General features: G+C 43.4%; 1 protein-coding gene across 1 annotated transcript in view; it reads right to left on the bottom strand.

Moving 5' to 3' along the window:
- LOC138664945 (rho GTPase-activating protein 39-like) overlaps positions 1-12,640 on the bottom strand; it is a 102,837-nt gene extending 90,197 nt beyond the window's left edge. The window contains exon 1 of the mRNA XM_069752007.1: positions 12,500-12,640. Within this exon, the coding sequence (XP_069608108.1) occupies positions 12,500-12,510 (11 nt within the window). The 5' untranslated portion in view covers positions 12,511-12,640. The remainder of the gene's footprint in view (positions 1-12,499) is intronic.
- Positions 12,641-13,005: the final 365 nt, after the last annotated feature.

Here is a 13,005-nt window from a genome sequence, read left to right as displayed (position 1 = left end):
GGACACATTGGACACCAAATACATCCATGCAGCTGGCCACCACCCACACAGATGTCCTTGATAAAGACCACAAACTGGTCAAAACATTGGACAATTTCTGTGTTTTCTTTGGGGCCGGATCAAAATACCGGTAAATCACATTTGCAGCAAATGCGTCTTCGTCTCCCTTTGTCAGTGCTGAAGTTGTCTCTATATGGGAAAATGTTCACTTTGTGAATAACGGTGGAACTCCGCAACATTTGGGTGTGGGTAGAATAACGTGGTCTGTGAAAGGGACCACAATTAATTACCAGGACCTGCTCCTTTTGGAGAGTTTGTTATCTATAGGAGCCTCTTTACCCTAATCATCCATTAAAACACATTACTCACACATAATAAGAAATGCAAAATAATTATTGAATTCAACCCTCTTGGATATTCCCCCGTTAAAAATGTGGCGTGCATCTGTACATGATTGTGCCTAGTGCACCTCGTTATAAACGTCAAGAAGGGATTAAAAATAAAATAAATGAAAAAGCCACAAATAGCCCAATTTCCTTTTCTTTTCTTTTAAACTTCAGGCTACTCTCCAGCCAGAAGACAAATCAGTGAGACCCTGGGAACGTTTCCAAGATATTAGAAGGTTGCATCCTGTGCCAGGAATGTGCATTTTACAAACATCTCATCAGAGTCCGCACTCTCCCGCTACACTTTATATATTTATAAGCTTTAGCTGAAAAATTTAAGAAAAAAAAAAAAAAGAAAAAAACATGAAAATATACCGAATACAGTTACATTCTATTTCACAGCCAGAGGAGTTGCTACATAAACTAATTTCATTTGGTCATTATTTTACATCACATAAATCTATATTATTTATAACCACTAGGACTTCAAGAACAATAAAAGTCTAACTAGGAAACCTTTCTAAACCTCAGCCCCATTTTCTGACGAGTTCTGAAACTACTAATTCAAGTTCAATTTGTATCTTCCACTGAAAAGTATGTACCTCAGAACCAATAATGAATTTGTCTTAGGATTACAAAAATATACAATACATTTATCTGCGATACATTGCACTTAGGCTGGGTATACACTTCAGATTGACAGCTATGCAATCGGTCTGTCATGAGCAAAATGCTTGTTCACTGTGTGCAAGGATTCTTAAGGTGGTAAACATGTGATGTGCTGCTAATAACATGATATTCTATGAGCGCAGAACGATTGTATCAACGATTGTTCTGTGCTCATGGAATTCTGGTTGGCTTGTGTAAACAGGCCATACAATGTCCTTGACTAGTGGTAATTTAAAGGAAACCTGTCACCCCCAAAATCGAATGTGAGCTAAGCCCACCAGCATCAGAGGCTTAAGGTACCTTCACACATAATGATGTCGTTAAGGATATCGTTGCAACCTCACACTTTTTGTGACGTAGCAACGATCTCACTAACGACATCTATATGTGTGACAGCGACCAACGATCAGGCCCCTGCTGGGAGATCGTTGGTTGCTGGGGAATGATCAGGACCTTTTTTTGGTCGCTGATCACCCGCTGTCATCGCTAGAACGGCGTCACACAGGGCCGCGCTTAGTAACCCGATATTTACCCTGGTTACCATTGTAAAAGTAAAAAAAAAAAAAAAAAAAACAGTACGTACTCACATTCTGATGTCTGTCACGTCCCTCGCCGTCAGCTTCCCTGCACTGTGTCAGCGCCGGCCGGCCGTAAAGCAGAGCACAGCGGTGACGTCACCGCTCTGCTTTATGGCCGGCGTTTACACAGTGCAGGGAAGCTGACGCCGGGGGACGTGACAGACATCGGAATGTGAGTATGTAGTGTTTTTTTTTTTTTTTTTTTACTTTTACAATGGTAACCAGGATAAATATTGGGTTACTAAGCGCGGCCCTGCACTTAGTAACCGATGTTTACCCTGGTCACCCGGGGACTTCGGCATCGTTGAAGACAGTTTCAACGATGCCGAAGTCTTTCCCCTGATCGTTGGTCACTGGAGAGAGCTGTCTGTGTGACAGCTCCCCAGCGACCACACGACTTACCAACGATCACGGCCAGGTCGTATCGCTGGTCATGATCGTTGGTAAATCGTTTAGTGTAACGGTACCTTTATCTACAGCATTCTGGAATGCTGTAGATAAGCCCCCTGATGTATCCTGAAAGATGAGAAAAAGAGGTTATATTATACTCACCCAGGGGCGGTCCTGGTTCTGTTCTGGTCCGATGGGCGTCGCGATCCGGTCCGGGGCCTCCCATCTTCTTACGATGACGTCCTTTTCTTGTCTTCACGCTGCGGCTCCGGCACAGGCGTACTTTGTCTGCCCTGTTGAGGGCAGAGCAAAGTACTGCAGTGCACAGGGAAAGGTCAGAGAGGTCCTACTGTTTAGGCACATCAGGTGCTCTGCAAACGTAACATGACGCCAGCAGACGATTTCATCAAAGTCTGCATTCCAAAATGTCACTACTTCCCTTCCGAGCTCCGACGTGTGCCCAAACAGTGGTTCCCCCCGACATATGGGGTATCAGCGTACTCAGGACAAACTGGACAACAACTCTTGGGGTCCAATTTCTCCTATTACTCTTGTGAAAATAAAAAATTGCGGACTAAAAAATAATTTTTGAGGAAAGAAAAATGATTTTTTAGTTTCACGGCTCTGCGTTATAAACTTCTGTGAAGCACTTAAGTTTAAAGTCGTCACTGCACATCTAGATTAGTTCCACGGGAGGTCTAGTTTCCAAAATGGGGTCACATGTGGGGGAGCTCCAATGTTTAGGCACACAGGGGCTCTCCAAACGCGACATGGTGTCCGCTAAAGATTGGAGCCAATTTTTCATTGAAAAAGTCAAATGGCACTCCTTCCCTTCCGAGCCCTGTCGTGTGCCCAAACAGTGGTTTGTGACCACATATGAGGTATTCGTGTACTCAGGAGAAATTGTACAATAACTTTTGGGGTCCATTTTCCCTTTTTACCCTTGGGAAAATAAAAAAAATTGTTGCTAAAAGATCATTTTTGTGACTAAAAAGTTAAATGTTCATTTTTTCCTTCCATGTTGCTTCTGCTGCTGTGAAGCACCTGAAGGGTTAATAAACTTCTTGAATGTGGTTTTGAGCACCTTGAGGGGTGCAGTTTTTAGAATGGTGTCACTTTTGGGTATTTTCAGCCATATAGACCCCTCAAACTGACTTCAAATATGAGGTGGTCCCTAAAAAAAATGGTTTTGTAAATTTCATTGTAAAAATTAGAAATCGCTGGTCAAATTTTAACCCCTATAACTTCCTAGCAAAAAAAAAAATGTGTTTCCAAAATTGTGCTGATGTAAAGTAAACATGTGGGTAATGTTATTTATTAACTATTTTGTGTCACATAACTCTCATTTAACAGAATAAAAATTAAATATGTGAAATCTTCAAAATTTTCGCCAAATTTCCATTTTTTTCACAAATAAACTAAAAAATTATCGACCTAAATTTACTACTAACGTGAAGCCCAATATGTCACGAAAAACAATCTCAGAACCGCTAGGATCCGTTGAAGCGTTCCTGAGTTATTACCTCATAAAGGGACACTGGTCAGAATTGCAAAAAACGGCCAGGTCATTAAGGTCAAAATAGGCTGGGTCATGAAGGGGTTAATTGAATTGACTTACACAAAATATAACAAGAAGGGTTATGAGCACATTTGGCATCCACCTATAAAATTGGAATAATCTAGAACATATAGTATTAATATCTTCTCCGTTCTGTCTGATGAGACTTGGCTTTTCTAAATTCAGGACTAAAATGCTTCAGTAACAAGAGGCTATAATACAGATATGAATGCTTGCTTATCAAAGGTCTATACTATGCAAAAAAAAAACACTAAAAACTTCAGCCATAAATTACCACTTCTACTAGCTGTAAGGCTACGTTCACATTAGCGTTTTGCGTGTTTGCGTCGGACGACGCAGCGGCGACGCATGCGTCATGCGCCCCTATATTTAACATGGGGGACGCATTAACATGTGTTGTGATGCGTTGTGCGACGCATGCGTTTTTTTTGCCGCAAGCGTCGGGCGCAGAAAACGCAACAAGTTGCATTTTTCTTGTGTCCAAATTTCGGCAAAAAACGACGCATGCGTCGCAAAACGCAGCGTTTTTGCGTGCGTTTTGGTGCGTTTTTTTTTGCGTTGCGTCGCCAACGCAAATGTGAACGTAGCCTAAGTGTGGTCCCATTGTTATGCCGGGGCAATCAGACCAATATCCACTGACAAAACCTATTCAGCCACTCAGACAGTTCACTATGCTGATATATGAGTTTTCACATCAACAGTCGCTTAGGCTACTTTCACACTAGCGTCGTGCACTGCACGTCGCAATGCGTCGTTTAGGAGAAAAAACGCATCCTGCAAAATTGCTTGCAGGATGCGTTTTTTCCCCATTGACTAACATTAGCAATGCATTGCAATGCTTTGCCACACATCGCAACCGTCGTGCGACGGTTGCGTAATGTTGTGGCGTACCGTCGGCAGCAAAAAATGTTGCATGTAACGTTTTTTGCTGCGTTGTGTCCGCCATTTCCGACCGCGCATGCGCGGCCAAAACTCCGGCCCCACCTCCCCGCAACTCACAATGGGGCAGCGGATGCGCTGGAAAAATGCATCCGCTGCCCCCGTTGTGCGGCGCTTGCACAGTATGCGTCGGTACGTCGGGCCGACGCAGCGCGACAACCCCGTACCGACGCTAATGTGAAAGTAGCCTTAGAGGGTCAATGCAGTTATATTAGAGGCTAGGCCATTTCCGTGTCTTGCCCATAATTCTTTGAACACAAAATTAAAAAAGGTGAATACCTACACAGGTGGAGCGACAAAGACCCAAGTCCTTCTATTCATGAATACATTTATGGTTAGTCGAGCGCTCATAGTTCATAAGCAACGTTGCAGACAAAAGCACACACGACAGGAGAGGCATACTTAGCAGACAAGACTCGGCATGCTGGAATATGAAGAATACGGCCCCAGGAATTCTACAGAATAGACAGACAGCACCTAGTGCTTGTTATCGGGATCAAATCGGTCATTTCTCATTCAGTAACACAACTTTGTCCTAATCAGATCAATGTCAAGATCATTCATTTATGTGTTATTCACCTCAGATATACAGTAGACAGATATATCTGCAGACCGGAAGCAATTCTAACAAGAAATCCGATGCTATCCCTCATGATGTGGTCTCCTCTGTGCATAGCACATACTGTATCAATAAGACTACAATTTAATGATATCTGAACAATTGGTTGAGTAAAAACAAAAACAAAATCTTTTAACGTGAAATGAAATATCCTACCATATTTGATTTTGCCTAAAAGGTTTCTTCACCTCCGGCACCTCTCCTTCTTCCTGTGCACTATGGAAAATACATACAGCAAAGCCTCTGTGAGAGAACTAGGTAAAGCTGCATTAAAATGTGTTCTTCTAGGGCGGTGGTCTTCTCAAAGAAGACGGTCGTTATGAATTATATATGGTGGAACTTGAAATCTGCCACAGAAAATTTGGTGATGCTAAGGCCATGGTTTTTCGGAGTGGTTTTATTATATATGACTGGCAGTACATAAAAGAATCACAAATAACGGAAGTATACCAACTGCTTTAACCATGGGTAGACCCCCAAAAAACACTTAGACTTTATTTTGCAATGATAATTGACTTAAAAACCTGGCCTACTGGAAGAGCTGAGACCAAAACTCATGAAACAGCAAATGTCGCATCTGGCTGCATGTCAGCATGGTTAGACACCCCAAAATCCATTGGCAAGCGTCAGACAAGTTAGACAATGTTGCCCATGTAACGCTAGGCTGGGGGCACACAGATACTGTGTTACCAATGATTTCCTGTCACATAATCCCTGATACAAACAGAAACATTGCCTAAGGGGCCATTCATAAAGCATAAGGGCACATCTGGCCACAGGTTGCATCATCAAAATATCAATTCTGTCAGAGAGACATCAAAATCTACCAGGTAGATGGTCTGTGGCGCTGCCTCTATGGACATTAAACATGGCACGCCACATCAATTTGTAAATGGAGATGATGTGATAAACACATATCTAAAATTGTTTATTAGGACTAGGTTTACATTTGTGTCCAGGGCCACCATCAGGACACTACTGCCCTTACTGCTCTATGGGGCCCGGTGAACGGCAGCACAGAGGGGCCCGCAGGTTCGGGGCCCCGCTTATGTGCTACTGTTCATCGGGCCCCATCGTGCAGCAAAGTGGCGTGCACTGCGGCGCACACGTCGGCGCTGGGGCCAGGGAGCTCTCCCGGAGCTGGGCAGGGCTGTCTTACCTTGACGGCTGCGCAGCTCCTGCTCCCTCCATCTTCTGTGTCAGGTGGCATATGCGCCGCCCAACATGTTCTGGACGCTGGGGGCAGAACCCCCCTGCTGGGGAGCGAGTGTGAGGTAAGTATGCAAAACTTTTTTGTTTTCTGTACAAAATGAATTAAATGGGTGAGGGGAGGAGGAGGAATTGCACATGATGACGGGGAAGTAGTAAGAGGGGTTAAAGGAGAACTGCAAAGGATGATATGGGGTAAAGGGGACTGCACATGATGATGTGGGATGGGGTTAAAGGGAGACTGCACATGTTGATGGGTGGTTTAAGGGGGGACTGCACATGATGAAGTGGGGAGGGGGTTAAAGGAGGACTGCACATGATGATGTGGTCTGGTCATGGTGTGGTGGTATTTGTTCCTTATATGTGGTATTTGGTCACTGTGGTGCCAATATGTGGTCTGGTCATGGTGTGACGGCATTTGTCCCTTGTATGTGTTATTATTAGTGATGAGCTAATATGTTCGTTACTCGAGATTTCTTGAGCATGCTCGGGGGGTCCTCCAAGTATTTTTTAGTGCTTGGAGAGTTAAGGTACCGTCACACTAGACGATATCGCTAGCGATACGTGACGTTGCAGCGTCCTCGCTAGCGATATCGTCCAGTGTGACAGGCAGCAGCGATCAGGCCCCTGCTGGGAGATCGCTGGTCAGGGAAGAAAGTCCAGAACTTTATTTTGTCGCTGGACTCCCCGTAGATATCGCTGAATCGGCGTGTGTGACACCGATTCAGCGATGTCTTTGCTGGTAACCAGGGTAAACATCGGGTAACTAAGCGCAGGGCCGCGCTTAGTAACCCGATGTTTACCCTGGTTACCATCCTAAAAGTAAAAAAACAAACACTACATACTTACCTACCGCTCTCTGTCCTCCAGCGCTGTGCTCTGCTCTCCTCCTGCTCTGGCTGTGAGCGTCGGTCAGCCGGAAAGCAGAGCGGTGACGTCACCGTTCTGCTTTCTGGCTGCCCGGCGCTCACAGCCAGACCAGAGAAGCAGAGCGCCGAGGACAGACAGCGGAAGGTAAGTATGTAGCGTTTGTTTTTTTACTTTTTAGGATGGTAACCAGGGTAAACATCGGGTTACTAAGCGCGGCCCTGCGCTTAGTTACCCGATGTTTACCCTGGTTACCGGGGACCTCGGGATCGTTGGTCGCTGGAGAGCTGTCTGTGTGACAGCTCTCCAGCGACCAAACAGCGACGCTGCAGCGATCCGGATCGTTGTCGGTATCGCTGCAGCGTCGCTATGTGTGACGGTACCTTTTAGTTTTTCTTGTTTAGCTGAATGATTTACATCTGTTAGCCAGCATAAGTACATGTGGAGATTCCCTAGCAACCAGGCAACCCCCACACGTACTTATGCTGGCTAACAGATGTAAATCATTCAGCTGCGGCAAGAAAAACTAAATGACCCCCGAGCATGCTCGACAAATCTCGAGTAACGAGTATATTCGATCATCACTAGTTATTATAGGTCACTATGTGGTGGTAATATGTGGTCTGGTCATGGTGTGATGGCATTTGTTCCTTGTATGTTGGATTAATGGTCATTTAAAAAATGTATGTGACTTGTTCTCTTAAATATAAATATATTTGTATGTATTTTTCTTTAATAGGTTAGAGTAGAGTAGGGTCCGTCCAAAAGAGTCTACCGTGTCGTTTTGGCGGCTTAAAATTCTTTTGGCCAGAACAAAAGCTGCTGGTTATGAATGTGATCTGATGTTTGATGGGAACTGTTAATATTTGATTGATAAGGACGTGGTGGAGATGTACCATCAGTGGTACCAAGGGAAGACATATTGGTGCAACGTGTGCAGTTGCCCAAGAGGTAAGGGGGTCCACGTCTACCTTCAAATCAGCAAGCAAGTTCTGTTACAGCCACTAAGAGGGACCCATGTAATGTTCTTGCACAGAAGCCCTCTTCCATCTGTGTCTGCTACTGAGTAGGACAATTTGAAGAAGAACCAGTCTGCTGAACATAGCCATCTGTTGGCCTATACATTTAGCTGTGTCCAAAAATGACTCCTACAAACTATATATATAGGTGACTGTACTGTATGCTATATATACACTATATTGCATACAGCACAGTCGACATGTAATTTTAATTACAAGTCTGGGATATTACCATAGTATACATTAAAACAATGACAAGGTTACATTCTGCATATAAGGTGCTGATTCACTGTAGCTAGCAGTGGGACAAATGCTCTGCAGCTTTATGGCAGCAGCTTATCTCCTGTGGAAACAAATGGATCCTGCATTTGAGGTCAACCTGACAATCCTTTTTCCTTTGGCATCATCTGTTGGGGTTAACTAATCTTGCCAATATCAGTGAGAAATGCTGACTTTAATGTGTATGGGGGGCCTTAGCATCCTATTTATTTGGATGAGACAAATTCACAAAGACGGAGGAACCTGATATTGGAATAAGGGGACTATAGTTTGATCTAATGTTGCAGTGTTAGGACACTAGCGCCGATTTTGAAAAACATTAATGAGACTACTGGCTCTCGCTAGAAGTAGAGGGGAATCTGGACACTGCACGATTTGGCAATCTGTAGTCACATAGACTGCAGAAATTTCTCTTGAGACCAGAAAATCTCTTTTAAAGAAGACATACTGATAGGAATTCTAGATTGTGAGCCCCATCGGGGACAGTGATGATAATGTGTGCAAACTGTGAAGCGCTGCGGAATATGTTAGCGCTATATAAAAATAAAGATTATTTATTAAGGGAATGTGATACATTGATAAATAACTTTTGGACTTTGTTAATTGTCCTGTAATGACTATGCTGACCTATACAGATTATACATGTCTGATCGATGCAGCTAATGTCATTAGCGTAAAGCCAAACCAAGTAGAACACTACATATTCCACAGCCCATAGGATCCGTATGTACAAACCGCGTATCACAGGCCATATAACATCAAAAGGACACTCCAAACGAGAGTAGAAACCAGAAGAACAAGGAGTACTCGGTCCACAAATTATTTTATACAAACGTATATAATACTTTAATTAATAATAAAAAGGTACATATATAACAACATTTAACACATAGAGGGTTAGGGTAGTCACAGGTTCACCGGCAAAGAATACATGTCAGAGCGTAAAGTGCATAGTGCCCAAAGTTTTGATGGAAAGCCTTCCCCAGCAACATGTATCCACTAGCGTCAGGGATTACTACATAATTGTAGCGCAATAAAGTTATAGTATTATTTTGGGGGTCTTACCCATCATACAGTACAGAGCCGGGCCCGTGTCACGCTGCCACCGACGCGCGTTTCGCTGATCTTCTTGGCCGCACCTTGAAGAAGATCAGCGAAACGCGCGTCGGTGGCGGCACTATGCACTTTACGCTCTGACATGTATTCTTTGCCGGTGAACCTGTGACTACCCTAACCCTCTATGTGTTAAATGTTATATATGTACCTTTTTATTATTAATTAAATAAAGTATTATATACGTTTGTATAAAATAATTTGTGGACCGAGTACTCCTTGTTCTTCTGGTTTCTAATGTCATTAGCGGCCTGCAGGCATCACCACTGAGGACAGGCATCACCACCGAGGGCAGGCATCACCACTGAGGGCAGGCATCACCACTGAGGGCAGGCATTTGCTGCAATGGTCAGGTGCATATAGATGGCAGGTCAACTCATCATTGCAGTATAGTTAACAAGGAACAGCAGGACCACGAAAATGGTGGGTGATTTACCTTGTTTTGGCAAGGAATCTATATCAAAATTCTTATCAAAACTCATGGCAATCCCCTTGCTATGCAAGTGACTAGAGTTACTGCAACTTTATTCACATGCGACAGAAAAAGACTTTAGACTAATTAGTTTAGTAGGAAACACTGAGGATTAAGGTAGTCATACACATTAAAATGTACAGTATAGCAGCTGAACCCAGTGATTATGGGAAGGCCAGCCCCCCATTTAATGCATATGGAGACCTCCCAACTCTCCACCAATCACAGTTATCTGAAGACATAAGGACCAAAAGTTGAATCCTTCTGTCCATCACTAGAGGAGTTTTTCTAGCATACATGTGTATTTTGGGGGGTGGATGAGACAACGAGATAGAACTGTGTGTGAGCTTTGGATAGCATTTTCACCTAATTTAGCCCCATTAAATGACAAATGGGCTATTCCTTGTGTAGCTAAATTGCATGCACAACATCACATCTGAAGCAAGCCTGTGGCAGAAATCCAAGGGCCCAAGGCTTAAAAATTGATGTGCGAACATGAATTAAAGGGATTGTCTGACTTTCATTGAGTAAAATTAGACAGTGCTTAAAAAAAACAAGCAACTTAGCAATTTATCTCTTATTGAAACTCCTCTCAGATTTCATGAATGTAGAGATTTTTAATTTTATTGTGTACAGTTCGTAGTGTAGGGTACCAGCTACCATACAGACTTAAGGGCCCCATAAAAAAAAGATAGCGGTTGGTCAAGCAATGGTTCTGCTAATTGTTTGGCCAGCAGCTAACTTCTCCAACACCTCCATACACAGAAGCTCCCGCTTTGCTGAATGCTCCTGTGTTCTCTATGAGAGAGCCGCTGCCAGACTTTGTAGTGGAGGCCTATCTCTCCGAAAACAAAAGGATCGACAGTCCAAAATCAGACCGGCTGTATCCTTATATCCCTAGACATCATCGACTAGGGGATAGTCAGGAGGCTCTCATACATACTAAACTGTTCTCCAAGCCTGCTAATACCGGTGAGTTCTGGTCACATTAGTCTAATGTGTATGGGGGCTTTTGAGGAGGCCAGATCTCTGGAACCAACCAACTTCAGGCCACCTGGGCTTCTCGTATGCTGCAGAGGCAAATCTGTCTCTGCTAACAGAATGGGAAAATGCTCAGTTTGGAGCTGGGATATGATAGTCAATCTTCAGGAAGACACCACCACCTGGCAAAGAGGAAGACGGGAGGTATGGAAGCTCTCCTGAAGAGCAAAGATGACAAACCCCTTAAATCCTAAACAGATGACCCCAGAATCATAGTTAAATTACTGTGCGATACCAGACGTAGACCTCAATAAGCAAATAGTGCTGTTTTTATCATGTTTGGTAAGGTGAACAGACATCATGGAAACACATGGATTCCATTCTGTGACAATGCTAAAGAGGAAACAAAAAAAGGTCTGAAAAGAAAAAGTAAAGCGTAAGAAAAAAAATATCACAGAATTATATCTACACATTCTGTAAGGTGAAAAAGAATGAAAATTCATGGCCAAAATGGAAAGTGTGACAATTACATTTTGAAGCAAAAGCGATTAGCCCGAGCCTGTTTAACAAGATACTGTAGAGTCCTGAAATCCTGCCTGTTGCTCAGTTCACGCTCCTCTCATTTAAAGAGTTTTGCAGCTGCTGTTTTTATACAGATCGAATTCAAATCCCACATGTAGGATTCAGCCCCAAAAGCTGCCAAGCTCAAATCACCCCCTCCCCAAGTCTGTCACGGCCCATCAAGCACAGAGGACATGTCCAAAACCACCAATACAACTGAAGTTTGTGAGTGGAAAGCCACTTGCATCTCCATCTAGATGTTGGACTCTTCAACAGAACTTCTAATTCACTCATGTCACTGTGATACTGATATGTAACATAAAATAGATTCAGCCGTGATCAAGTGAATGTACCAGAACCAAAGCTTCCCTTTTATCGGAACAATGGGACAAACTTTAGAACGCAGCAAATAATTGCACATTAATATGCAGCATTGTCCTCGGTGCGGAATTCACCCTTTTATTTTGCAATCAATGAAACAGATCTTCGATCGGGGCCCATGTTTTTGTCATTACAGACTTATTACTCTTGACACTTGCCAAATTATCTGAATTAATGGCCACTTTGAGAAAACTTTTTTTTCAGGTACATACTAAGTATTCACACGCACAGAAATCTATCGTAAGGGGCAACAATGAATAAACCGTGATACTTTGCGAAGACTCGTCACAACATAGTGGAGTTGGTTCTAAAAGTCTTTTCGGATTTGGGTTTACTTAAAATGTAAGATACCCAAGCTACAAGCGAGGCCTCGGTGACGATCAACCGGTCACACAACTCCATGTTGTGCTTTGTGACACACATACATACACACACATAATGCTGCTGCTGTACTTACCTATCAGCCATTTTTTTTTAAGTCTCCCCTCACATTGTCCAGTAGGGGAGTCTACCTGAAGTGAATGCTAAGCCCAGGACTTGTTGATTGTCCCAATCCTGTGCTGCTGTGATCACTCCAAGCAATGATATGACAAAGTGGCCAGATAGTAAACTCCCCCCTTCCCTGTGACTCAGGCTCTCCCTTCCCAGGCAGGATGTGTAATCTGATTCCACTCCCAGTACATCCTCCCCCATCTAATGGTTTGGAGAGAGCTGGGACATGCATTACCCTGCACACAGCTCACAGAGGAGGGGGGGACTTAACCCATTTCACGCCAGTGACCTGTTTAGCTCTGGATCAGAATTTAAAAACTTAAAGAGTTAAAAGGAAGAAATTCCCACTACAAAAAGTCCCGTCTTTATTCCTCTAAACAAATTTCGCTTCCATAGCGTAAAATTATTTTTTTGGGCATATATTAAAAAATGCCGATTGCTATTCCATAAACTGACGAGTTGTTAATTCCC

Source organism: Ranitomeya imitator, chromosome 2, assembly GCF_032444005.1.
Source record: "Ranitomeya imitator isolate aRanImi1 chromosome 2, aRanImi1.pri, whole genome shotgun sequence".
In the NCBI taxonomy this organism is placed as follows: Eukaryota; Metazoa; Chordata; class Amphibia; order Anura; family Dendrobatidae; genus Ranitomeya; species Ranitomeya imitator.
The sequence above is the reverse complement of the archived record's forward strand: the minus strand, read 5'-3'. Positions and strand labels throughout refer to the sequence as shown.